The 27,156-nt window shown below is 35.5% G+C and overlaps 2 protein-coding genes across 7 annotated transcripts in view; one reads left to right on the top strand and one right to left on the bottom strand.

The window, feature by feature from the left end:
• KNTC1 (kinetochore associated 1) overlaps positions 1-8,737 on the bottom strand; it is a 64,136-nt gene extending 55,399 nt beyond the window's left edge. The window contains exons 1-3 of the mRNA XM_010995908.3: positions 8,467-8,737; positions 6,177-6,348; positions 903-1,023 (exon numbers count right to left, since the gene is read on the bottom strand). Coding sequence (XP_010994210.3) covers positions 903-1,023; positions 6,177-6,305 — 250 coding nt within the window. The 5' untranslated portion in view covers positions 6,306-6,348; positions 8,467-8,737. The remainder of the gene's footprint in view (positions 1-902; positions 1,024-6,176; positions 6,349-8,466) is intronic.
• Positions 8,738-8,826: 89 nt separating this feature from the next.
• On the top strand, positions 8,827-25,418 carry RSRC2 (arginine and serine rich coiled-coil 2). Of its 6 annotated transcripts, XM_064481264.1 has the most exons (11): positions 8,832-8,963; positions 12,254-12,358; positions 12,900-13,056; positions 13,974-14,017; positions 16,466-16,678; positions 17,721-17,924; positions 18,926-19,048; positions 21,480-21,559; positions 22,638-22,870; positions 23,320-23,409; positions 24,436-25,418. In XM_064481264.1, exons 3-11 carry the CDS (start codon positions 12,976-12,978, stop codon positions 24,613-24,615), a joined length of 1,248 nt encoding a protein of 415 aa, XP_064337334.1. In that variant the 5' UTR covers positions 8,832-8,963; positions 12,254-12,358; positions 12,900-12,975; the 3' UTR covers positions 24,616-25,418. The 6 variants fall into 6 exon arrangements, with proteins under 6 accessions (XP_010994208.1, XP_031298455.1, XP_010994207.1 ...); XM_010995906.3 differs by lacking the exon at positions 12,254-12,358 and having other exon boundaries at positions 8,827-8,963; positions 16,488-16,678; positions 22,641-22,870; XM_031442595.2 differs by lacking the exon at positions 12,254-12,358 and having other exon boundaries at positions 8,827-8,963; positions 22,641-22,870.
• The last annotated feature ends 1,738 nt before the right edge of the window (positions 25,419-27,156 follow it).

Raw genomic sequence — 27,156 nt, 5'->3', positions numbered from 1 at the left:
GAACAAGACTTGAAGGAGGTAAGGAAGTTACTGCTTGCATGACAGCAAAAAGGCTGGGGGCCGGAGGTGAAATGGAAAGGGGAAGACCAAGAGAAGCAGTCGCATGTACACTGCTCATAACTAAAATTATTCAGCAGCAATCTTTAATAAAGCATTATATGTAAACAGTCTCACTTTCCATTGGTGAAACTGTGAATCTTGTGGAACCATCAGGGTAGATACAGTAAGATTCCACAAAATGTGAGTTTCTGTCCTGCATATTGTGATTGAGATTTTGTTCTCACGGGCATACCCTCTGATTTCTCTTCAGCTAAGTTTTTTTTTTTAATTAATTAATTAAATTTCAGCTGTTCTTATGCAAACACTTCAACCACCATCTTTCTCTCAAAATTTCAGCAAAAGTTTTCACAATATTTTCACCTATTTTCCAGCACAATCACTGACTTGTCTGTACCTTAATTTACACTTAAGTACGTATTTGCACATACATACTTGAAGCTCTTTAACTCAATGAAGAATTAATTCATAAATAGTTCTAAAACTTTTCATAGTGCTGTATGTTCTAAAAGTATTCAAGTATCTGTTGATGGTACTGAAATTATGTACAAGATTTCAGGAAGTTGAACATAATTGGGCTCAACTGTTTTCTGAAGCATTCGAATACGAAAATCATACAAGTAAATTGTTGCTTTCCATGTATGTTTTCCCTTCAACTTATTGAGAGAAGGGATCATCTCAGCATCCTTTGCATCTGGTACTTAGCACAAGACGCTCAAGATTAATTTCTTGAAATCAGTCCAATTTTGAGTCTTAGAAATAATAAAGAAAAGGAAATGGTGTAGAAATTTCTAACAAGATGTATCTGACTTCCGATTTATTCTATTGCATTACATTAGACTTACCAAATATAAGATGCAATTGAAGCGATCTACAAATACTGTCCAATAGTATCACTGACTGGTCCACTACAATGATAAACCCATCACTTAAGCTGTATGCTTGTATTTGTGGATTTAATGAGGCCTGTGGGAGGGAAAAGCATGACTAAAGTAAAACATTTTTATACACCATTTGACAATACTAATCAATAGTGTCATCATAGTCCCAAGCACAAGCCTTTTTTCTTTAGCACATATACCTAATTAGGCAAGCTTTTCATATGCAGTATCTTAGATCCATTCAAAGCCTAAAAGAGGGAAACAGCCCAGGGTTGCTAGGGAAGGGCAAAGGATTCCCAAGTACAAGTCCTTGTGTCCTAAGGGTCGATCTTAACACCTGTAGAAGCCAGCAGGTATTAACATAAGTGAATGAACCAATTCTGGCTGAAAGTCTCAGTGTCTGGGATACCACAGGGAGGAGGAATGTGGTGTACTGTGGACTGGGGGACACAAGGCCCCACATAAACTAGAGAGAACAGATTCAGCTAGATTAAAGCTGCATGGAAATGTGACCCTGGCATGGTCACAGCTTCCAATTTACCAAGAAAATCTGGATCTTTCTGTGAAAGATTCCAGTTTTTAAATATTGGCAGCTAAGTCAATGTTTTGAAAAACACATGCAAGCCAAATGAGTCTCCACTTCACAGCTTCTGCTGATTAGTTTCCCACACATATGTATCTTGAAGCAGTTTGGACAGCTTAGTGGTTGAGAATGCCCGTCACTAGCTGAGTGATCTCAGGCAAATCCTTCAATGGACTCTCTTGGAAAACAGAACTAATGATGATGATGATAATAATAACAATAGTAATAATACCTACAACACGGCTGGTAGGGAGATTAAACGGATATGTAAATGGCTTAGAAGAGACCTTTGCCCATAGGGTATGCTTGACAAGTATTAACTATTCTTATTCTTCCCTGACAAACTAAGCCAATCAGTTCATTTTATGCCTGTTTCAATGGTCACATTCTCCAGGTGTAACTCGAAAACTCCACCACATTACTGACCCCTTTTATAATCTTAATTTGCTTATTAAACTAGTGAAAAGTTACAGCAAAGCACTGCAGAGAAGGAACTGTGCTGCACCTTCTAGGGATCAACCCAGGCTGTTCTCTTTGCTTGGGCTATTCTTCCTCCTCTTCTTTTTAAATTTTTTAAATTTATTTTATTTTTTTGAAGAGTGACATATATTTATTTAGGGTTTTTTTTGGGGGGGGGGTAATTAGGTTTATTTATTTCTTTATATTTAGAGGAGGTACTGGGGATTGAACCCAGGACCTCATGCATGCTAAGCATGCACTCTACCATTTGAGTTATACCCTCCCCCCTGCCTTTTAAGACTTTATTTTTTAAGAGCAGTTTTAGGTTCATAGCAAGATTGAGAGGAAGGTACGGAGATTTCCCATATATCCCTTGTTCCACACATGCATAGCCTCCAATGTAATCAACATCCCCCACCAGCTGGCACATTTGTTGTAATTGATGAACCTATACTGACACATCATAATCATCCAAAGTCCATGGTTTACATCATGGTACACTCTTGGTGCTGGACATTCTGTGGACCTCGACAAATATATAATGACATATTCACCATTATGCTCTCATACATGGTATTTTCACTACCCTAAAAATTCTCTGTGCTTTGCCTATTCAACCCTCTCTCCAACCCCCAAACCCTCGCAGCCAATGATCTTTTTACAGCCTTTTCCTTTTACAGAATGTCATATAGTATGCAGCATTTTCAGGTTGCCTTCTTTCCCTTAGTAATAAACATTCAAGGTTTCTCCATGTCTTCTCATAGCTTGACAGCTCATTTCTTTTCAGCGCTGAAAATATTTCATGGTCTGAATATACCGCAGTGCATCCATTCACCTACTGAAGGACATCTTGTATGATTCCAAGTTTTGGCAATTATGAATAAAGCTGCTATAGACAACCATGAGCAGGTTTTTGTGTAGAAATGTTTCAACTCATTTGGATAAATATGAATCATGATGCTGGGTGGCATAATAAGAGTATGTTTAGTTTTGCAAGAAACTGTCCAACTTCCAAAGTGGCTATACCGTTCTGCATTCCTACCAGCACTGAATGAGAGTTGCTCCACATCTTTGTCAGCATTTGGTATTGTCAGTTTTCCGTATATCGGCCATTTTAATAGGTGTTCAGCGGTATCTCATGATTGGTTTAAATTGCATTTTCCTGATGACCCACCATGTGGAGCATTTTTCCATATGCTTCTTTGCCACCTGTATATCTTCTTTGGTGAGGTGTCTGTTAGGGTCTTTGACCCATTTTTAACAAGGTTATTTGTCTTTTTATTATTGAGTTGGAAGAGTTTTCCTGGATACAAACGCCTTGTAGGATGATGGATGATCTGCAAATATTTTCTCTCATCTGTGAGTTGTCTTTTCACTTTCTTGTCTGTATCCTTTGAAACATCAGTTTTTAATTTTGATGAAGCCCAATTTACCTATTTTTTCCTTTGGTTGCTTGTGTTTTTAGCATCATATCTAAGAAGTCTTTGCTTAATCCAAAGTTGCAAAGATTTTTTTGGATTATATTTTTAATTTCAAATTCCTTGTTCATTGCTGGTATACAGGAAAGCAGCTGACTTTTGCATCTTAACCTTGTATCCTGCAACCTTGCTAATAATCGCTTATTAATTCTGCAAGTTTGTCGATTCCGTCAGATTTTCTACATAATCATGTCATGCGTGAACAAAGAGTTTTATTTCTTTCTTCCCAATCTGTATGCCTTTTATTTCCTTTTCTTGTCTTATTGAACTAGCTAGGACTTCCAATATGATATTGAAAAGGAGTGGTGAGAGGGAGTAGGCTTGCCTTGTTCCTGATCTTGGTGGGAAAGTTTCTTGTGTCTTCTACCATTATAGTTTTTGTAGCTTTTCATTAACAAATTGAGGAAGTTCCCTTCCATTCCTAGTTTACTGAGTTTTTATTATAAATGAGTGTCGGATAGAAAATATTGAAAAAATGCTTTTTCTGCATCTATTGATATGATTTTTCTTCTTCAGTCTGTTGATATGATGGGCTGCATTGATTTTTCTTTCCAGTTTTATTGATATAACATTGTGTAAGTTTAAGGTGTACGATGTGATGATTTTATATTCATATATGTTGTGAAATAATTATCATAATAAGGTTAGTTAACACATCTATCACCTTAGCATTAATTTATTTTTAAATGTTGAACCAGCCTTGCATACCTGAGATAATTCCCACTTGGCTATGGTGTATAATTCTTTTTATGTATTGTTGGATTCAATTTGGCAATATCTTGTTGAAGATTTTGCATTTGTGCCGATGAAAGATATTGATCTGAGGTTTTCTTGTAATGTCTTTGTCTGGTTTTAGTGTTAGGGCAATGCTGGCCTCAATGAGTTAGGAAGTATCCTTTCTATCTTCTGAAGGAGATTATGGAGAACTGGTATAATTTTCTACCTATTGTTTGGTAGAATTCACTGGTGAACCCATCTGGGACTTGTTCTTTCTGTTTGGAAGGGTTATTAATTATTGATTCAATTTCTTTAATAGATATAGGCCTATTCAGATTGTCTACTTCTTCTTGTCTAAGTTCTAACAGATTGTTTCTTTCAAGGTATTGGTCCATTTTATTAGGTTATCAAATTAGTGGGCACAGAGATGTTCATAGTATTCCTTGATTATCCTTTTAATGTCCATAGAATCTGTGGTGATGCCCCCTCATGCATTTTTGATATTAGTAATTTGTGTCCTCCCTCTTTTTTTTCTTAGCCTGGTTAAAGGCTTATAGATTTTACTGATCTTTTCAAAGAATAAGCTTTTGGTTTCATTGATTTTCTTTACTGATTTCCTATTTTCAATGTCATCAATTTTTTGCTCTCATTATTTGTCTTCTGCTTACTTTGGATTTAATTTATTCTTTTAAAAGTTTCCCAACTGGAAACTTAGATTTTAAATCTTTCTTCTTTTCTAATATAGGCATTCAATTTCACTCTAAGCACTCCTTTCACTGCATTCCACATATTTTGGTAAGTTGTGTTTTTATTTTCCCTCCTTCTTCTCAAGGCCCAAGTCAAGTGCTAGTTTCTTTACAAAATGCTCTTTAAATTGTCCCAACCCACAATGAGCTCTCCATCTGCTGAATTCCTACTGCATTTGCTGTCTGTACCATTCACTTGATATTTGGCATATACTGACTTGCACAGCTAGGTATCTTTTAGTCCTTGTGTCCTGTCTGTGTAAATTTAAGGAAAGATCCTAAGAAGAAGAAATAATGTTTCCTTACCAAGTGCCTAACAAGGACTTTGAACATAGCATTTGTTACAACTGATGCTCCAACCTAGTAACACGTGGAATTTTAGTTCCTAACTTTATTCAAAGCTTAATACAATTATTTTACAACAGGAGCCCCCAGAGGTCAAGAGGTACCTGGGCCACGTCCATGTTTTAAGGCTGCTGGTAATATTAAAAAATAAAGAAATACCACTTTCTTATTACAGAGTTTATAGTAAACTTTTGCCTTTAACAAATAAATAATTTAATATGAAAGAATATAATACAATTTATTTGTACTACTCATCATATTTATAAATTCTATAATTTACAAATGCCATGAAGCAGTACAGTCTGACGATAGGATGCAAGCTGCATAAAAAATGATTTTTTTAAAATCCTATCAGCCAGTTACTTTGAATACATATAGAAATTAACTTGAAGAAAAGTCAAAAGCCTACATTTGAGGCAACATTTTCCACAGAAGACAGAGAATAAGGTTTCAACCCTGGAGTGAGAATGGTGGAAACAGTTATTAAAAGAGGTGAATTAAAATATAAAAAGAAATGCATGGAAAGGATCAGATAATCTCAAATTCAGCAGAGTGCTGAACTCAAGGGTGGAGTATGAAGAGCATGGGGTCAGGGAGGGACCCCAGGGGCTTGCTTCAATTCTATTGGTAATGTTGTATTTCCTAAGCTGGTGGTGGATATCCTTTGTATCATTTTATACATATGTGTATGTCCAAAATGTCAAAATGAGCTATGAAAAGTTCAGTTTTGGAAATGCTGTCTGTGAGATGATGCAGGGGGAATTCAGATGGAAATTTCCAGTAATCTGAACCTCGAGTCCCTGAGAAAGGGCTACATTCATTTATAAAACATCTACTATGTGGCTACCAGTCTTACTTAGCACTTAGTACAAATTTTGTGAATGAAAATGGTCAGTGCCATAACCATTACCTTTTCCGAGGAGATCTTTGCTAGTAAATCTACTTGATATAAAGCAGTTCCGTGTTCTTTTCTTGAACCAACACTTAGGTATCCACTTCCTGTATCATCACTTGTTAGCAGCTCAATATCATTCCACATGTTTCTGAGACTGTTTCTCCTGGGTCAGGAACCAGTGATTACCCTATGACAACAGATAAAATTAGAGACCAGATTACATTGTTGCATAGAATCCAGTTCCTTGGGAAATAAAAAAGCTTTATCAAAGAAAAAAATTTATATATAAATAGACACACATCAATAAATAAAGACTTCTCTGTCTTCAGGTTATTTCTGTGGTCACTAGACACTTTGGACCATTAAGATAAACAGAACTAGAGCTCAGGTTATTGCCAGAGAAGAACATATTGGTTTAGGAACACAAGTAAACAATTCCAATCTTACCAATGTATCCTAGAGCTTCCAGAATTTTGTATGTCTAGTTGAAATTAAAACAAATTTTCATTTGAAAAAAAAACCTTTTAATCAGTACAGCAATAAATTGTGAAGGCTCTGAAGTCAGGCTGTCTGGGGTATCTTAGGACAGTAGGGTTTCAGATGAACTTTAAAGAAAAAAAAGTCAATTTATGTTTCCAGTATCGTTGTACTATAAATGAAAATGTTAAGGAGAGAAGGAAAAAAATGGGTTAGGTTTCTGATTGGACCAAAGAGCATATCTGTAACCTTAGGAGTCACTTAACTACTATCTCACTAGCAAAGACTTATGTAACTCATTTCACTGGGTCTGGGTGGGCGAAGAATACTAAAATGAGAAACAATCCTTGAATCAAGACTAGTGGGGAATGATAACATAATAGTTACAGTTGTTTTGATACGTGCTCACAGAAATGTTTTTAAATCTATGGAAAGTACAGTACAGGAAAGAAATGATTTTTGACTTGGTGCTCTATCACACTTACTGGCCAGTTGTCCTGAAGTAACAAGTAGCTTAATCTTTCTGTTCCTCAGTTCTCATTTATAAAGTAGGAATGTAGTTGTATGTAGCTGGAAAGGTCACTATGAGTTTTAAATATTCACAAAACAGTGCTTGGTTCATGGTAAGCACTCAATTTTAAATGTTAGCTAACTTAATATTGTTACTTGCGGAAGCAAGTAACACTTGGGCTAGAAATTTAAGGTTGATAGGAGCTTCTTCAATATAGGAAAAGAGTTCTTACTATGCAAGAGTACAAAAACAAAGCACGTTAGAACAGACAATAGCTTAGTGGCTGTATTTGGGTGGGAGTTGGGAGGAGATTAAGACAGGAGGGACGGGTTAGAGTGTATACTTTTATAGGTCTCAGTGTCCCACATCTGTAAGAAATAGAGAAATACCATCAGCCTCTCAGGTGTATAACACTCACTCATTCAACAAATGTTTATTGAATGCCTACTATATGCCAAGTAAAGCTGGGAATACAGCTGTAAAGAAGACAAAAGTTCTTTGCCATTATGAAATTTCTATTCCCGTAGGAAGGACAGACAAAAATAAAACAAACACGGTACTGAGTAGGCAAAATAGTTTGAAGGCATTACTCATTTAATCTACACAACCCATTTTACAGCTGAGAAACATCAGTCAGGGACTAAGTAAACGGCCAAGGTCACCTAAATCAAGTTAATGATGTAGCTAGACAAGACTCAAATTCATGCCAGCTATTAACAGTTGTACTGCCTCCCTAAGAAAAAATAAGTGAACGTACAACTACAAACAGTACTCAAATGAATGGTGGGGAGGGGCGCATAAGAAGGACCTGTTTGGGAAGGGAAAGAGATAACAACTGGGCTGAGATTCGAATAGCAAGATGCCAACTATGCACAACTCGGGGAACAAAGATGCAGGCCGAGTGCCAAGGCTCAGAGGGTGGAATGAGTTTGGGGAGGCTGCTGGGCCATAGAAAGAAAGGAAAAGTGTGGGAGCTAAACGAATGGGTGGAGCTAAATAAATCTTCTATTTCAAGATTGGGTTTCATCCTCAGTACTAGGGAGGGAAAGATACTAAGCAAACGAGTGACATATTTTGATTAACAATTTGAGATCAATGGGGCTGCTGGGTGAACAGAGTTAACGAATTGAAGTCGTTTCAGTTAGGCCTCCAGGCGTAAATCCTTTCAGCTGAACACTGGGGCCGGCAAGAACCGACTCCAGCCTCTCTCCCGCCAGCGTCTTGAGGGGAAAACACCCCGAAGAGAGCTGAGGCCTCTGCTGTGTCGACCTAATCCCATCCCCAGCTCCCTACAGCAACGCGGCTCCCTCTCCTCACCTGCAATTGAAGAAACTGAAAAACAAGTTTATCGCTCCTCTTCCTGACTCCCACAGCCGCCCCTGGCCTCTTTAGGGTCCATCCCACAAGTTTAAATTGGCGGGAGAACATCAAGCCCAACCCCTTTTACGGCGGCCAGAGGGGGCCAAGATTGCTTTAGAATCGAACTAGGAAGTCGCCCCACCCTAAGTTCCACCAATTCCCACAATCAGGTTGCGCATTCAAGGGTGTGTTATCGGCCCCGCCCCTTCCCTGGATTTACACGCCCCCTTTAAAAGGATAACCAATCAACGTCGAACGGCGTTGCTACAGAAACTCTTATCACCACCCCTTTTCCTCCCAGCGAGCTGTGCGACGCGCCGGGCCTTATCCCCTTTGTGCCATCCGGGTCTCTCGTGCGAGAGAGTCAGTCTGTGGCGAGGCGTCGAGTCGGCCGGTACTGTTGAAAGCGGCGAGAGGAGGCGCCGCCCTAGGGGCCAAGACCCTAGACTATGGCGGTAGGTGCTCAATTTGAGTTTGTAGTCAGGGTTATTTTTCTGCTCCTCTCCGAAGAAGAGGTGAACGGCTCCCGGAGCTGTTGTCCGCGTTTGTGTGGACAAAATGGCGGCGCGGCCTTCTTCTGCGCCCGCCATCATGGTTGCCTGCTGCAGGGAGGGGGAAATAAGGCGGTGTCGATGGGGGTGGGGAGCTTCTGGGAGTGTCTTTTTTTTTTTTTTCTAGAACTTTCCTCATCTTCCCAGCCCCGTGTTCCTTTGGGCCACGGAGTTGACTCCGGTTAAGCTTACTCGCTATGGTTGGTGATTTATATTGAGTTTCGTTAGGGTTTAGACATTTAACGATCGTGGTGGGAAAGGGCTGAGGAAGGAAAAAGAGACCACGGATCATCTCTGAAAAGTGTTGGGTAAAGGCGGTCCTTCTAAGGGATAGAATGTGAGAAGAGAGTAGTTCTGCAGCGATTTTTTTTTTTTTTGCCTGCACTCGATGATTCTAGTTGCATAACTTCGATTACTTTTCCGTCTGTGTAAACCTTAGTTTATTCCTTAGTAAGCAGCGAAGGAAGGTATTGATGGAAGGAAGTAAAAATTAGACTTAATTAGGAGAAGGTTTTGAAACTACGATTTCTGTTTGCTGCTGTTTTTGAAGCGGCTCCTGATGTAATCATTTTGAAGTCTGAGAAACATGATCAAGCCCTATCATTGGCGTTGTTATTTTCAATTTAAGAGTTCCTCACTAACCCGTTTAATTTTAAATAAAACTATAGTTCTCGAATTATTTCCTATGAAAAAAAAGCCTGCTTTGGGTATAAAATGCCCAGTCCTGATGCATCGCATTATGGTGTGATTACTTCATTTTAATTAACCCAGATAAAGAAAAATGCAAGCATTTTGCATTTCTTTCCACTGACTAAAAAAGTTGTATTTTCTTGTTTTCAGAAATAAATAGGACTATTAAACTTAAGTTGTAAAGATTAAAGACCTGTAGTTTACCCATCCTAATCATTGGGATATCTGGAATTAGGAATAGTTTTCTGCCCCTCTCCCCGCCCCCATACTGAATTGATTGGATTTAGAACCGATTTTTTTTTTTTTTTTTTTTTTGGACAATTGAATTTAGAATCGGTTTCAAACAGTTGGCAGGCTATTTGGTATCTCTGTAACTAATCGATTTAATGTTTTCCTTTGTTTAAATAGTATTCCATCCTCTTGATACACTGTTAGTAGAGTGTGATATTGTTTTACTTGGGCTCAGATATTTTAAAAAACCAATTCAAACATCTTTTTATGCAGTGCCTCGTTCAATAAAAAGACGTGATCCCCTGGAGAGGTGGCCTAGTATTAAATCCACTGTACCCTCTTTGCACTGGAAAAACATTTGTATACTATGTCTTGAGTGTCATTAGGGTTTTAAAGAAGATGTAAATTTTAAGAAACCGTGGTGTCCTAATAGAGCAGATGCTGGAGTGGAGGGCATTTTTGCAGTTAGCATTTAAGATTTATGTATAGATCCCTACTAATTAAAGTCTTAGAAATTTTCAGAGAAGTTTTAATACTCAATTGATTTTATTTGGATATTTTTGTTATGCTACTATAGAATATCTTCGTGGAAATAAAAGTTTTGCCTGGCCTAAGTGCCACCCGTTATTAATATCTGTTTGGTGATACAGTGGTTTTTGCTGTTGTCCTGCAGTATATTCTATAAAAGAAAATGGCTGTAAGTGCCTTCCCTTAAGGCAGGAATATTTGACTTCCCTATTGCCAGGTTTCTGTGATGTTAATAAGCATTTGACGGAAAAGTTATTTCCTGGGCTAGATGCATACATTTCCTTGAAAAGGTTTTTAACTAGAACTATAAAAGTGGATGACACGTGCTGGCGGTTCAGGAATGCTCTCTCTGTTGGGCAGAAAAGTGGCATGCGCTGAGGAAAGTGATAGCAGTGCTTTAAAGTTTTTGCTGTTGCTTTTATTTTGCTAAGTGTAACTTTACTAACACACAGCATGTCGTAGTCTGAAATAGTACTTAAGAATAGGGATAAGAACAGGAATGAAAGTGACCAGTGTAAGTTATGAAAATCAGCATCGTCTTTATTTGTGTGATACAGTATCATGCATTAATAGTAGACAGCAAAGAGAGCAGTGTCTTAGTTCGAAGCAACTGATGTTGCTGGATCTCATCTGTAAAGTGAGAAACTTGAATGTGAATCGAAGGGATAAGAGCCTTCTGCACAAAAACTTAATGATTCTAGAAATCATCCAAGGAAACTAGAGAAGCATATATGCTCAAATGAGCCTCCCCAGTAGTTAGTTGGTTTCTCCTGTTTCTTACTGGTTTTCTGGTAGCATTGTTAGAGGCTTAACACCTAATTTTTCTGTCATCCCAACTAAGCTTTAAATCCTTCCCTTTTATCACTTTATTCCTGGAGTTCCGGGTCTAGTTAGGTGCATTTTTGACCCTAATAAAATAGTTGTTGAAGTAATGCACCCTCTCACACTTTATTTGTTAAAATACTCCCTGTTTAGTTTACATGGTGTTTGTTTTCTGGACTAATTAGAAATTCATTGTTCCTCCTGCTGAAAATGTATAGTAATTCATTATTTATCCAATCCAGATTTCTTTCATAAAGGGCAAGGTAGTAAAAATTTTAGACTTTGTGGACCACATAGAGCACACAGTCTCCATCACATTTGCTTGCTTGTTTTAACAGCCTTTTTAAAAATGTAAGAACCATTCTTAACTCACCGTTCAAACTCAGGCTGTAGTTTGCCTGCTCCTGTACTAAGTAATCAACTCCCCAGACATGGTGACTATTTTCATATTCCCTCTCTGGTTAAATAGGTCATCATTGTCCACCTTCCACATATCACTGTAACTGTTTACTCTGCCTTTTATCAAAATCTGACTCAGGAACATTCAGATTCTAGTTTCTCCTTAAAGCTTTTTTCCTATGACTCATTAAAAAATTTTTTGTGTGTGTGGTACTCTTGTTACATGTAATTTGGACCATGTCTGCAGAGCCACAGAAATACTTTATTTTTAATGGAAAACTAATAACTGGTCTTCATTTCTTCACGTTTGATTTCTGTTCTGAGTACTGTCGTGATCAAGGCAGGTGAAATTGCCTTTTGTAACTGGAGAACAAAGAACTGATATTTAGGTAATGGTACCTACTCTCTTAGGTATCAGGTTTCTGGAAAAGTGTGTATGTTTGATTATTGTTTTAACTTTTAAAAACTTTATGTTGTGACTTTATAAAGTGCTTTAAAGCAGAAACAACTTAATGTTTCCATAGCCCAGAGCATATGTGAGGAGAGGCAGACCATATTTTGCTGCAGCACTGTGCCAAGGGGCTTTCATTAAAGAGGGTTAATGAAATTAATATTGGGTTCTCAGATAGGTAAGTTTATTTTCTGTTTATTCTTTTATAATATTCTAGAAACATTCTCTTTGCTTTTTAAGATTTTACAGTTTTGAGTCTAACCTCTAACGGCTCATTTTAAATGCCTTTTTAACATATGCCGATTTAAGTACAAGTGTTGGTTAAGTCAGCTAAATAAATTTACAAATCTAAAGCAGACTCTATTTTCTCTGCTTAAATATTTATTGGGAACACTTGGGACCCTTATTTTCCCCTTCCCCTATTTTATATTAAGCTGATAAAAGTTATGATTTTTAAAAATTAAAAAAAATAGATCTGTGTAATTACACGTGTCTCTTTGGTATTGGGTTAGTCGTGAATTTATTCAGGCCTACTTATCAGGTACAAAGCACATTTAGCTACTTGGAAATCACCTGTTCTTATTTCTTGATTTTCTTCTTTTAATTTTGTAAAACAAGGATGACTGTCTTTCCTCCCCCCCCCCCCCGACTCTTTTAAGAAATTAGAAAAGTTTTAAATGCAGTTAAGAATTTACAGCTATTTTTCTCTAAACTTTTAGGCTAGTGATACTGAACGAGATGGACTAGCCCCAGAAAAGACATCCCCAGATAGAGATAAGAAAAAAGAGCAGTCAGATGTATCTGTTTCTCCTAGAGCCTCAAAACATCATTATTCAAGATCACGATCAAGGTCAAGAGAAAGAAAACGAAAGTCAGGTATGAATTGCTGGAAATGGTAATTATCACTACAGGCATTTTAACAATGCATGTAGAACTGTGTATAAGACATAAATTTCATTTACTGGTATAATTAATGTGTGTTCTTCCAATTGAGAAATGGTTAGTGAAAATATATTGGTAATTTTCTGTAGAATTTTTCAATTATAAGAAATACAAATGTCCTAATACAGGGTTTTTTTTAAAGGAAAAAAACTAGACTGATGTGGTATAGAAAATGCTTGATGTATTGTCGATAAATCAATAATTAATGAAGTAGCGAGGTGAGAAGTAGAATAGAAACGAATTTAAAAGTTTTAAGACCTGGGCTCTAATTATTACCCTTTGCCCCCACAGATAATCATCAACAAAATGGTTCAAATGTAATTTTTATCTATATAGTTGAAATTGCACACTATTATCATAGCCAGTTTTGAAAGGAAATTTTTCTGAAATACAACATCCTTTTGACTACTTACAACGCACCAAATGTAATTTAGCCTATTTGTTTTCTCTTGCATTCTTTGTTTCTCTTGTTTTTAAGTGTAACCTCTAATAAGACCTTTCTGCTGTGTACTAGGAAACAAGGAGGGCTGGTTAGAATGTTTTGTAAAATATTGGGGATCTTTGACCACCAAAAGACAATGTTTGTCATTGTCATAAAACAGGGACTTGGGGAACTTTTTTTGCTCACTTACTTGATTATATTTGGGTTTGCTCAGATTGCTTGATTTGCTTCAAATATGTACAGTATTAATGGTAGAATGATCCTGCCCCTGCCATTAAAAAATAGGCTTTGGCGGATGATTAGTAAACAGATTTAGTTAGCTGAATGGACAGAGATTGTTGTTTATATGAGTTGGAATTTGTGTTTGAGTTATTTCTGTATCTTATGGTGAATTTTTGTGTGTTTACAGATAATGAAGGAAGAAAACACAGGAGCCGGAGCAGAAGCAAAGAGGTAATTAACACTTTGTAGTGAATAGGCACTTTAAAATACTTGTAAAGTATCTGGTAGAAATGTTTGTGTGAATATATGATATTGTCAAGGTAAGTACCAAAACTTGAAATTTTAAAGGTTTAATTGGGTTATAAAATAAGCATGATTTGGATTCATCATTTTTCAAGAAGATAGTTGTTTATATGAAAAGTTCATTCAGAAACTATTAATTATATTATGTTGTGAAAATATTCACAATAAAAATTTCATATGAAGAATATGATTGGTTTTTTAGGCCTGTCACACAGAGCTTCCATTAATTTGAGGTCCCGAGTCTCCTTATGCCTGATGACTGCTCAGGATTTTTAGATAGCAATCATCTTTAAGTAGCACTACCCTAGATATCAATGGGCTACTTTTTCTTTATGGAAGACAACAAGAGTCTTTTTCATTAGTAAACTAGTTCGATTCCCTAATAGTATTGAATCGAAATAAAAGCGTCAGTGAGGGACAGCTGGAAAGGTAGTGATGACAGCAAAAGTTGAGGATAAAGACAGCAGCTATATGGCAGAGGAGTTAACTTGCCCACCTGAGAAGACAAGAAATGAGCCAACAAAGGAAGAGCAGAAGTAACAGCCAAAAAGGGAGGAGGAGTCTCATGGGGGCTGGGCAAGGGACTCCTAAAACAAATGTGGGCAGGGACTTCACCTCTTCCCCTAATGGAAGCTCTGTTAAATTTTTAATTTAGGAGAGTTTTTGTGAAAATGACTATTTTGTTTAGCTCACATGATAACATTTCTATAATAAATCATACTCAGCGTGCTAATGCGCGAAGAGACTGAACTGAAGACGCTGCAGACTCAGATAGCAAAATAATAAGCCTACTTCATGATAAGGTAACTATTAGTCATTCAAACTCCTATTTCCCTTAAGTATATTTTAAATCAGTTAAGGGTTTTAATGGTTTTTTTTTTAATAATGTTATGTTTGGAAAATGGTTTGAAGTAAACTCTAAAACTTTTGCAAGTTTAACCATTTAAAGCTTTTCCAGTTTGCCACTATATGGCAAAATCAAGGAAATACTCTTATAAGCTCATTATAGAGAACTGGCAGTGAAACTAAAATTTAGCTGTGTCTCCAGGTCTCTTATTTTTCTGCAGAATAATAAATTGACCCTTTTCAGATATATCACCATGCATGTTTGATAATGTTTGACCAAAGTTTTTTTTTTTTTTTTTTTTTTTAAGAAAAGTTAATCTTGAGTGGAAGGAAGCATGGTTTAATGCTATGGTCTGTTTTAGAAAATATGAGATAAGTGTCCTACTGTGGTGGAAAACGGTGGCCTGGGCATCAGAAGAACATGGGGTCTGGGTTCAACTCTCCTAATATGAAGCTTTGTGACTTTAAATCTTAACTTAGTCATATGTGAAGTAAGGAGAATTAGAGGATCTGAGTTTCCTTCCAGCTTTAAAATTGTGAGTCTGAAATGTCCAAGATTTTAAGCTTTAGCTGCGAGATAGATTTGACAAATCTTAATGTGGGGAAATCTAATGTTTAGTACTTTCTAATTCAGTATGAGTGTAGGATGGAGACTTGATCATACAATTAATTTTAGCTCAGTCTCTGAATGCATATATTGTGAAAGCAAAAGCCTTGGTTTTTATAATCCTTCAGAATATGGGGGAAGTATGTATTCGTAATATAGGGATTAATTATGTTATACTAGTTTGATTTCATAAAAATTAAAACAGGTATGGTTGCCATTTTCTACCCTAGGTACAGGAAATGTTAATAGAACTCCAAGCCTGTTGGGATATTACAAGATGAAAAGTGATTGCTTCACAGTTTAGACATTGGGAGAAAAATCAAGAAAGAGCCATGTTTTTGAGAGGATGTGGCATTATAGCTATTAAAAAGGACACTTCAACCCTACGTAAAGTAAATTAAAGTTGCAGAAAATACTAATGCTTAGGTTGATTTTATTTAGCTACCTAATTGGAAATGCATTTTCTGGTGCATTTCTTTGTGTCCTTCATTTTCATCATTGTTAACTTTTAAACTTAAATACTATATACTATGCATTTAGAAGTTGATGTATATACATGGTCTGCTTCTCTAAAAGGTTTGTTGGGAAAGTGAAAAAATTTTGATACGTGTGTATTTCCCTTATTCTTTAAGATAAAAGAAACGTCAGGGATTCTTCTTTTCCTGAAATAATGGTTTTTCAGTATTATTTCATCATTGAAAGTCACTTTCATTGTGATTGAAAATATTTTGGGGTAGAAACTGCATTTTGGGGGTTTATAAAGAAAAAGTAAAATTAGCATATATATCTGCAACATTTGGGTGATGTGAAACTAGATCTGTTTTTAATTTGCCACACACTCCTAAGGTTACTAATGTTGCATCACAACATTTTTGCTATTGATACCCATACTAACTCTCTTTGTTGCACTATTTTCCTGAAAGAACCAACTTCTTCTTAAAACAGGCAAGAAGACATGAATCCAAAGATAAATCCTCTAAGAAACACAAGTCTGAGGAACATAATGACAAAGAACATTCTTCTGATAAAGGAAGAGAGCGGCTAAATTCATCTGAAAATGGCGAGGACAGACACAAACGCAAAGAAAGAAAGTCATCAAGAGGCAGAAGTCATTCAAGATCTAGGTCTCGTGAAAGGTAAGTTTTTTCTAAGTTTGTGCCTTTTAGAGAGCTTTTAAATTACATAAAGTTTCACGTTTCACATTCCACATTCACATAACCAAGCAACACCTTAAAAAAAAATCTTAGAAAATTGGTATTTTTGGTTAACTTGATCCATTCTTTGTTTTCCTTTTTCAGTTTTATTAGAAATTATTAGTTTGACTGCACATATACATTATATTGCATGTAAATACATATATATAATATACTGCACTTTTTTTTTAGTTTACATATATGTACAGATTGTTTCTAAGAACAGATTAGAGCTTTAACTTTTTAACTTGATCCATTCTTTGGCCTATTAATGTCCACTAATACCTGGTCTTGTGGTCTTTGCTTCCTCATAAAGGCAAAAATGGTATCCAAGAGTGGGGAACAAGGGGTGGGTATAATTAGCATATTCATAATTAACATTAACAACTATATTTCTTGATTTGTCCTACAAAATGAAAAAAAATCATTGCTGAACTGTTAATACAGTTTGCCAGTATAACAGTCCTTTTTACATTGCTGATGGAGGACTTGTTTGTTGCTAAACTCTTAAGTTTTCTTAGGTATAGATTAAAAGAATTTTGAGAAACTGGATCATGTTTTGAATTTTTGTGGCATTTTTGTTTTAAGAAGCCATTGTTTAACATCATATACTTGGAGACCTCTGTGGGGAGTGTATGTGTAATATCAGATTTGGTCAAAAAACTTTCAGAAGTGAATAACTTGCTTGTTACTCTTAAACTTAAGAAGTAGTTTGGTAAGGCAATAGACTTTAAACTGTTAAACAGAATCTTAAATTGGGACATGTTATTACTTTAACTTCACTGTCTTCCATCAAACAAGAACAAAGGTCTATCTTTGGTTATACCTCCTTCCATTAAAAACTTCAATTATACTTTCTATACACAACCCAGAATAGTTTATTGCCTGTCTTGAGTGCATACACTTTAAGTAATTAATTCATAATGTCCGTAATTGAAGGCACAACTCTTAAAAGTAAATAGAAACTTGTGCACTTTAATTTCAGGCGTCATCGTAGTAGGAGCAGAGAGCGGAAGAAGTCTCGATCCAGGAGTAGGGAGCGCAAGAAGTCAAGATCCAGAAGCAGAGACAGGAAGAAATCACGATCCAGAAGCAGGGAGAGAAAACGTCGGATCCGATCTCGTTCCCGCTCAAGATCAAGACACAGGCATAGGAGTAGAAGCAGGAGTAGGACGAGAAGTAGAAGTCGGTAGGTATTCCTCATCTTGAGTAAAATCAAATAGGCCCCTCACAGGGTCTGTCAGGTAAGGCTTAGAGAGGCTGAGTAACCTGCCCAAGAAACCCAGTATCATAGTTACTAAATGGTACAGCCAGGACCGGGTCCCAAATGTGTCTGAATGTGAAGTCATACGTGCTTAACCCAGCATACTGCTTATACTATCTCAGCTATTCAAAAAGATGAGCTTATTAATTCCAACTTGTCTTGATTGGAAGGAGGCTTTGATTTGTTTAGACAGGAACTGTAATAAAAAGCACTTAATTATGGATATTCAGAGAATATGTTTATTCTCTAGTCATATAAGACAGTTATTAATAGTACATTATAGTCACAGATACTGGTATTGAAGTAGTGGGAAAGCTTTTTTGTTAATTTATTGCTCGTTAAATCAGTTGTCTAATTTGAATTTTACCAGTTAGAGGGTGGGTATAGTTCAGTGGTAGAGCATGCACAAGGTCCTGGGTTCAATTCCTAGTACCTCTATTTAAAAAAAAGAAAGAAAGTAATGAACTTTGCCAGTTAGATTTAGTCACTCTAAGGTAGATGATAATTTCACCATTAATTACCTTTTTTTTTTTTTTTTTTAATAGCCATTTGGGCAGTTCAGGTCATGGAGATTCTAATATTGACCACTGATACTTTTTATTCTGATCAATGTCTGTTTTTTATTTTTGTAATTCTTTTGGTGGTTTATATTTTGTGTCTACAACATTGGGTGTAATGGTAAAAGGTGGGAAACAACCTATATGTCCATCTGAAACAGATGATTAAGTGGGTTTATAGAAAACTAACCTTATATGCAGGGAACTTGGGATGCCTATGGAAGATGTACGACAGAAGAGAAAGGGCTCAAAATTTATTTCCTGTACCGTTTTGATTTTTATTGAACCATGTAAATATAATTGGTTTTGATTCAACAAAGTAATTATTACTGGGTAATACTGAGACATGTAAAATATGATTTATTAAAGAGATAGAAAGAAGAGAATTGAAAAACCAAGAAGATTCAGCAGAAGTTTAAGCCGAACTCCTAGTCCACCTCCCTTCAGAGGCAGAAACACAGCGATGGATGCACAAGAAGCTTTAGCTCGAAGGTGCTTTTATTTTTTATTTGATGCATTGTTTTTTTCCTTGTCATCTTGAAGTACTCAATTGTGTGGATATAACAAATACTTTCAGTCAGAGAATTCACATAATTAAATCTAGCCATGACTGTGTGGCACCTTTGTGATATACAACTAAGTGGTTTGTTGATTTTCATCTTAAAGATTTACTTATTTGCACAACCAGAAGGATTTCTGTGTCTGCAGCAAGCAGTTCCTCTTTTTCCTTCATGATTAACTGATTCATTTTTCTCAAATCTGGATTCTTAAATATTTTTAGTTTGCATTTGAAATTTAAAATCTTGGATTTAAAAACTCTTAAGCTTGCCTTTAAAACTATTTTGTCTATTTTTTGTTTTTCCTTTTTAAGAAAACAAAGTCTGAAATAATGAAGATGGCAAATAGTCAGCCTATTTATTTGATCTTGTAAATTTTACTGCTGACAGCATAGGAAAATCATTGTATTTTTAAATTTTCTAGTGTTTCAAAGGTGGGTGATTGTGGGACTACACACAGCAAGGCTATCTAGTTGAAATCTATCTGCAAAACCATTGAAAAGATTGCCTCCTAGAGAAAGGCAAGAAGTAAGGTAAAATCCAGGCGCTGGTTTGCAGGTTTTCCCATGTTCTGAAAACTAAAATCTTTTGATTTTAATTTTTTTTCTTTATGAAATTGAGTTTGTATTTTTTTTTTCATTACAAAAATACAGTTATCACAATGTAACCTGATGGGCTGCTGCCCTACGAACCCAGCCTGGCAGAAACTCCAGCTGAACAGCAGCAGCAGCAAAGGTGTGAGCTCATCCCTTCGTTCCATTCACCTTAGTGAATGGTGGTGTTTCCAAACCTGCAATGACCATTTAAAATATGCAACCTATAGTAGTCAATCATTTTCTTTCTGAAACTCAAATCACCAGAGTTAGGAATAATTTTTACAGTAGCTGAACTGATTTATAAAGAATGGCCCATTAACTCTGATCATGGATTTTTTAAAGCCCTAAAATTTGTTCTTAATTTGCTGTAGGTTAATTGTGTTTTAATTTTTGGATTTTATTAAAGTTGAATCTATCACTAACATCTAAAACTTTTTTTACTTAAAAGTCTACGTAGTGATTTTTCAGATGACAACTTTACATGAAATGCTCTAATTTCAGAATACCAGATTATTTCTTGGCTACATTGAAATTTGAAGGGTGGTATTTCTGTTAGTAAACTATAGTATGTAAACCATTTTTTGTTTTTTTAATGAGGACTATTTTAAAACTGCTTTGGAGATACTTTTAATATCAGTGGATTTACATTTTAAAGTTAATCCTAATCAGAAACTTTTTTCCAAGGACAAATTCAGGTCTGTACTGTATGTCTGTCTTCAATACATACTGAAGGGAACAAAATTTTAGATTGTTACATTTTATGTAATTTCAGCAATTGATAAAGCAAATGCCAATTTACAACCATTGTGTTTATACCCATATAGCACCCTCTCAAAAAAAAAAAAAACCCACACATTTTCCCCAATCCTTGCTGCCCCTTTATACCATATTAAAGGAGGGAAAAGGTGGTGTAATTTAGGATTGGTAAATCAAGGAATCTTTGGAAGAAAAGGGGTTTCTCTCTCCGGAACTCATTTTGAAGATAGCATTACTTTGCTGTATAGCAAGTAGGTACTGACTTGACAGTGCATTTAGTTTAGTATGTGTATTCATTAGTGAATTTAGTGTGAACCAAAATTTGTTTTTGTTTTGTTTTAGGATAAGTTTGTGTTTCACGTTTCAAAAGCTGCTAGTAAATTTCTTCACCTCCTGAAAGTAATTTTCTAATACTGAGTTTTTTCCCATTTTATTAGATTATACAGAATGGCAATTAGGGTTTGCTTGCCCTTTTTAAAATTCTTTATTTCTGACTATTTACTTTTTATTAATTTAGAGACTTGATAAAATCTCTATAAATATAAAAATCATTGTCTGCATGTTTTGGTTGGCCTTATTCTCTATCAGCCTCCCCTAAGAAGCATTTAGGTAGTTCTGTAAATATTGTATATAGTCTAAGATTTTCTCAGCTCTCAACATATTTTCTGAGTATGTCTATTTGCAAGATTTAATTTGATCCTTAACTCCTGTAACCAGCACAGTTATTTTTATTTCTTAACCATTTTAACCATTCTCTATGGGAACTGTATAAACTATTAACAGTTGTTGGCTATTCAGTGAATTTAAAAATATTTAAAACCAGTATTGGTATTATTTGACTGATACCATCTTGAGAATGATTACCTTTTTCCCCACACACAGATACCAATTTGGAGAAGATGTTAAACTTAATTAAAAATTCCATATAAAATGTCTTCTGCTTATATGAGTATACATATAGAGGTAAATATTGGCTTTATATTGTTTTTAATTTATTTAAATTGTTTTTGACAGGTTGGAAAGGGCAAAGAAATTACAAGAACAGCGAGAAAAGGAAATGGTTGAAAAACAAAAACAACAAGAAATGGCTGCAGGTAATTTTTAAAATTTATTTTGGAAGTTTGGCGTTTTGTAAAAATTTCAGAAAAGGAACAGGAAGAAAATCACCTATGATCACTACTGCCCATCAGTGTGCTATAAACATCTTTTTTAAATTACTATTGAATTGTGAACATGTTAATTTTAGTGTTACTTTCCTACTTCATAAAAATCTTCATGCATATATGTTTCTGATTTCATCAATGTAGATAATTTTGAGAAGCGAATAGTGACTATTCTTGTTCATGTAGCACATTAACCATCACCGCACATGTCTTATAGTTATGGTTTTAGAAATGCAGTTTGTTAAAGGATAATAAACTTAAGTAGAATATGTATTATATCTTAACTGTTAAAGCAGTCAGGTTTTTTTTTAGACATGACATGAACACTGCCTGAGGATGATTTAAAGGTGATTAGATGGCTTGTATGAAACATAATCTGGAAGGTATTTTTTGTTGTTTTTCACATTCCTACTAAATAGTGGTACTTTTAAAAATAACCTAAAATTTTATAATCTTCCATTTGGTTTTTATACATAATTATAACAATTTTTATAATTGGATTCCCATTATGATAGTAATGTCAGATTTTTTAAAGTTTATATTCTGTACTGACAGGAAAAATGTAATTAGAACAGTCCTTGTTTACAGAAGATTGACTCAGTTCCTAACTCAACCACTTAAAATGAAAGTACCAGGCATGGCACTTAACTTTTATAGGACTTGGGCCTAGTATCTGTTAAATGTACATAATACCCACTTAATAGTTTTAAATGTTTTGTATAAGTTTCAAATGAGATGTTGTGAAATCATTTTGTAAGCTATAAAGAACTGTACAAATAAAAGTTTTTAGGGTATCTATAAGGGATCATATACAGAAATATTTGTTGATGAATACATTGAATAAATGCTTGCTAAAATGTTACTGCATTGTAAGCTAACACTCAGTCATTTCCATATATTTGGTGAAAATATCCTACTTTTTTGCAGATTAGTAGCTATTTTATATTAACACTGTATTACTGAAAATCAGGAGGTTTGTTTTAGTTAAAATCCATACTTGTCTCTTTAGCAGCTGCAGCAACCGGAGGTTCCGTCCTCAATGTTGCTGCCCTGTTGGCTTCAGGAACGCAAGTAACTCCTCAGATAGCTATGGCAGCTCAGATGGCAGCCCTCCAGGCCAAAGCTTTGGCAGAGACCGGAATAGCTGTACCTAGCTATTACAACCCAGCAGCTGTGAATCCAATGAAATTTGCTGAACAAGAGAAGAAAAGGAAAATGCTTTGGCAAGGCAAGAAAGAAGGAGTAAGTTCTTTTATTCCCTCTCCTCTTTTCTCATTTATTCCTAATTAGCAGTTGCTTAGGAAAATAAATTTGGATTAGAAGAGATTAGTTTGGGTTTATCTTCTAAGAACCTGACAAGAATAATTTAATTTGCAATAGTTATTTAATACTTGGGGGGGGAATGCATGGTCTAAGTCAAGATTTCAAAGGAAACCCGTATTTCCATACATTTATTAAAGGGGAAGAGTTTGTTCCTTAGCTTTGATATTTTTTCTTGAGAGATTTTATGAAGTATTAGTAATTCTTTGTGTCATTATTCTATAGTAGAAATCTTAAAGTAATTTATAAACTCCATTGATGCCATAAGTGCTATTATTTCTTTTACTTAGACTATATTATGGAGAGATTTAATATGCTAATAAAAGATATTTAAATTGTACATATCCTAAAAATCCAGTGTTTCTTAACAGGACAAATCTCAGTCTGCTGAAATATGGGAGAAATTGAATTTTGGAAACAAGGACCAAAATGTCAAATTTAGGAAATTAATGGGTATTAAGGTGAGTTATACACTTCATATTAAATTTCATATTAACATATTTTTAGAATAACATTGGTTCTCAACTCAAATGTTATTTTAGTGGTATGTCTCCTCTGGGTACTTTCTAATGCTTTTTTGTTTTATGTTCTCATTGATTTCACAGAAATAACACACCAATGTTTATTGTCACTAGTTGACAGTTCAAATTGTTCAACATAAATTAACACATTTGTTGATTATTACTGTTTATGCCTTAGGTGAATCTTGTTTGCAATCATAAGCTTCTCTTAGTAAATGAAAATGAAATTGTAAAAACGGAATTAATGAATTTGCTTTAAAAAAAAAATGATAGTCACTGCCCATTTAAGGTTAACTACATTTAATGAGGGTAGGACCTTCTTAACTTTCAGTGTTTCAAGGAAGCTTTTTTGTTTTTTTAAAGAGGATCTAGAAAGTTGATCTTATGCTGAATGACATGTAAATATACAGATAAGGTATTAGGTTTTATACAACCTAAATCTGGAAAGGTCCACAAATGTTCAGTTCATTTTTCATTGAAGGGAAATTTGCCTTAAACTGAGCTGCCCAGACCTGGCTATTTTCAAACATGTCAGAGGGCCTTTGTTAGCCTTCCTTGCATTATTCTTACCTCAGCTGCCTATGTGACTCTCTTAATCCTGGGTCCTGCCCAAACAGTCACCTTTTTAGTCTTTCTCGCCTACATTTTTTAAAATAGGAAGCACTCTATCCCCATTTCTTACTTTACTTTTCTCCGAGTCATTTATTCACACACTGTCAGGCATGTTCTGTGTGTTCTTTTTCGTGCCCACTGAAATGAAGTTGATCTTTGTCACATCCTACTCTGTCCCAGGATCTAGAAAGAATATTGCCTTGCATTCCATAGGAGCTGAATGACTAAATGGAAGGCAATTAAGGTCAAATATGTACCCCTAAAGTGGGATCTACCAGTACTTTTAAGTGAGAGAAGTACTTCTTAATTCGATGTAAATTCATTTTAATAGTATATTTTATATCTGTTATTTAGAGTGAAGATGAAGCTGGATGTAGCTCTGTTGATGAAGAAAGTTACAAGACACTGAAACAGCAAGAAGAAGTATTTAGAAATCTAGATGCTCAATATGAAATGGCAAGATCACAAACCCACACACAGAGAGGAATGGGATTGGGTTTCACATCATCAATGCGAGGAATGGACGCAGTTTGAAGATCACACTTAATATCTGGGACTTTATAGACTTCTGGTTCTGATGTCAGGTCCTTGTTCACCAAACAGCTAGCATTCTAGCTTGCATGGGTGTTGCATTGACTTTAATTTATTGAAAAATACAATTTTTTTGTAAATATCAGATCAGTGATACTGGTGTTAGTGTTGTTATCAGGTTATACCCACTTCCATTAAACTTGACAGTACTATAGGAGGACAATATTTTTTAGTTCATGAATTCTACTTTTCGAATATATAAAAGCTGCAGGTGGGGTAAAATCTCATACATGGATTTTTCGTGTCCACTGTCTTGTGTACTTTTGTACTTAACCTTGTACAGTTATTTTCATCTCTTGAAACATGAAAGAAATGCTATGTAGATGTTCTTTAGAAGATCTGGCCATTTGGTACATTATCCAGCACAAATAAGCTGGGTGGTGATGATAATAAAAATGGTTTTCTCAAAACTGGTGTTAATTTAAGTTACCTGGAATTCTTATTTGAATTTGTTTTATGGTATCCGTAGCACTTTGCAATTGCTAATTAGAAGACTGGCTAGGATTTTTTTTTTTTTTTTTTTTTTTTAAGAAAAATTAACTGCTATAGGCAATACCATGGTGAGCAGAAATGTAAAAGGAAGTTGGGAGGAGTGAACAAACTAAAGTAATACTGTTTTCCTACTATTATAAGGGACAGAATTGGTGTACAGTATTTGTTAAATATTCCATGTGTTATTCAGGAAATAGATTAATACATTAAAGGGATGTAAGCACTTTTATTTTAATAAAGTGCCTTATAACATGCTCTTTGTATGCCCTTCGCTCATTATCCCCTTTGAAGTCTTCTCTAGCATAAAGTATGGATACGAAAGGCACATGTTAACTGCTTCCTGTTTTTCTGCAGTGTCTTAATGAGCTGGCCATACATTATGAATAATACGGTTCATCCTGCATTCATCTAGAATTTCAAGAATTTTTGTAGGCAAGTTTAAACAGATTAAACTAATTTTGACTCATTTAGTATAATATCCAAAATAATTGAATAGGTAATCAGTATTTTTAGTTGAGATTTTATGTTCTTATTTTCATGCTTATTTTTGAAATCCAGTGGGTATATTATATTTTAACATCCCAGTTGGAACTAGCCACTTTTAAAGTTACCAGTAGCCGCATCTAGCCGGGGGCAACCATCCTGGACAGTGCAGACTTAGAGGAAGGCATATAGGTAATTGTCAGTTGCATAATTAAAGAAGCAATTACTGGAGTCGAGGCAGGGGCTAGTTAACTGCTTGACTCAATTTGGAAATGTGTTCATTGGGAAAATAAACATACTCCATAGTTTTCATGAGCTTAAACTTTGTTACCATTTTCCTAGCTATTACTGTTACTTTCAGTTTGAAAGCCTGTTACTCTGAGATGGATATATCCGGCTTCACTCTTGATTGCCACAGGACCGTAAGTTGCTGTCCAGGAGATATTTTAAAGACATAGTGGCTAGGCAGGCAGTAAAACAAGAAAACCACACTATTTGAGTCAAGGTATGATGGTACTCTGAGAATAATTGACTTTGAGGGTAAAATAAGCAAATTCAAAGATGAGGTTTCCAATTTGGATAATGAGGTGTTTTGATTAAAATTAGAGAAATACCATTGAAGAAGTAGGTTTAAAAAAAGCTTGGAAGGAGATAGAAGCAGACCTCTCCTAGTTCTCCCATTGGCTGTTCATCAGTTTCTGTAGTTGTCTCATCCTCAATCTTGGCCCTCTAGGACCCAGTCCTAGACTTCTTCCCACTTTTCATTACTCTATCATAGTTGTATTTACTTTCCATAAAAACTTGAACCAGCCAAATGCTAACCTTTAGTTCAGACCTCTTTTTTGGAGTCTTACTCAAGTATCTAGCTGCTGCCATGGGCCTAAAATTTTACCTCCAATGTACCAGTGCTTCAGAATTTTCTTCCACTAGTCCAGTTACTTCTCTGTTGTCTGTAAGGATAAGGTTGCCTGAAGGTATCACATAAACAAAATGAAACAAACTCTGCTCCAAAACGTGGTCAGCATCCACTGTCTTCTGTCTCAATCATTTATTCAACCAGTTTCTTAAGTCAGAACCCTGGCAAATAATTCATAAGCCTTTTGTCTCATTCCGCACCAACAACCCTTCAGTTATCTGTTGCTTTAATTGTATCTTTTAAATACCCTCTATTAAATATTAACTCCCCACCACTTGCCACAACCCTAATCCGAGATAACATTTTATTTCATTACAAAAATCTACTAGTCTCAGAATTTTACTTTTGTTCCATCGCCAATCCTTTTACTACTATGCAATAAGGACCATTCCATCAAGATGAAATTTTGTGGGTCACAGACACACCACCTGTTTAAGATGTTGAAATGACTTACCAATTTTTCGAGGTGGAGAAGGATCCCTAATGTGGTCTGTGAGTACTGGCCTCATGTTGCTCCACTCTGCTTGTTCGTTATACATGCCATTTCTTCATTCCCTCACAATCTCACCACCAACTTTGCTTCTCATATTTCA

Source organism: Camelus dromedarius, chromosome 31, assembly GCF_036321535.1.
Source record: "Camelus dromedarius isolate mCamDro1 chromosome 31, mCamDro1.pat, whole genome shotgun sequence".
Lineage (NCBI taxonomy): Eukaryota > Metazoa > Chordata > Mammalia > Artiodactyla > Camelidae > Camelus > Camelus dromedarius.
This window is presented reverse-complemented; position numbering and strand designations above follow the sequence as displayed.

Coding starts and splice junctions, on each gene's coding strand:
- RSRC2 (XM_010995905.3), top strand. Junction 13,057..13,973: donor AGAAAGAAAACGAAAGTCAG/GTATGAATTGCT, acceptor GTGTGTTTACAG/ATAATGAAGGAAGAAAACAC. Junction 23,410..24,435: donor GGAAATTAATGGGTATTAAG/GTGAGTTATACA, acceptor TCTGTTATTTAG/AGTGAAGATGAAGCTGGATG.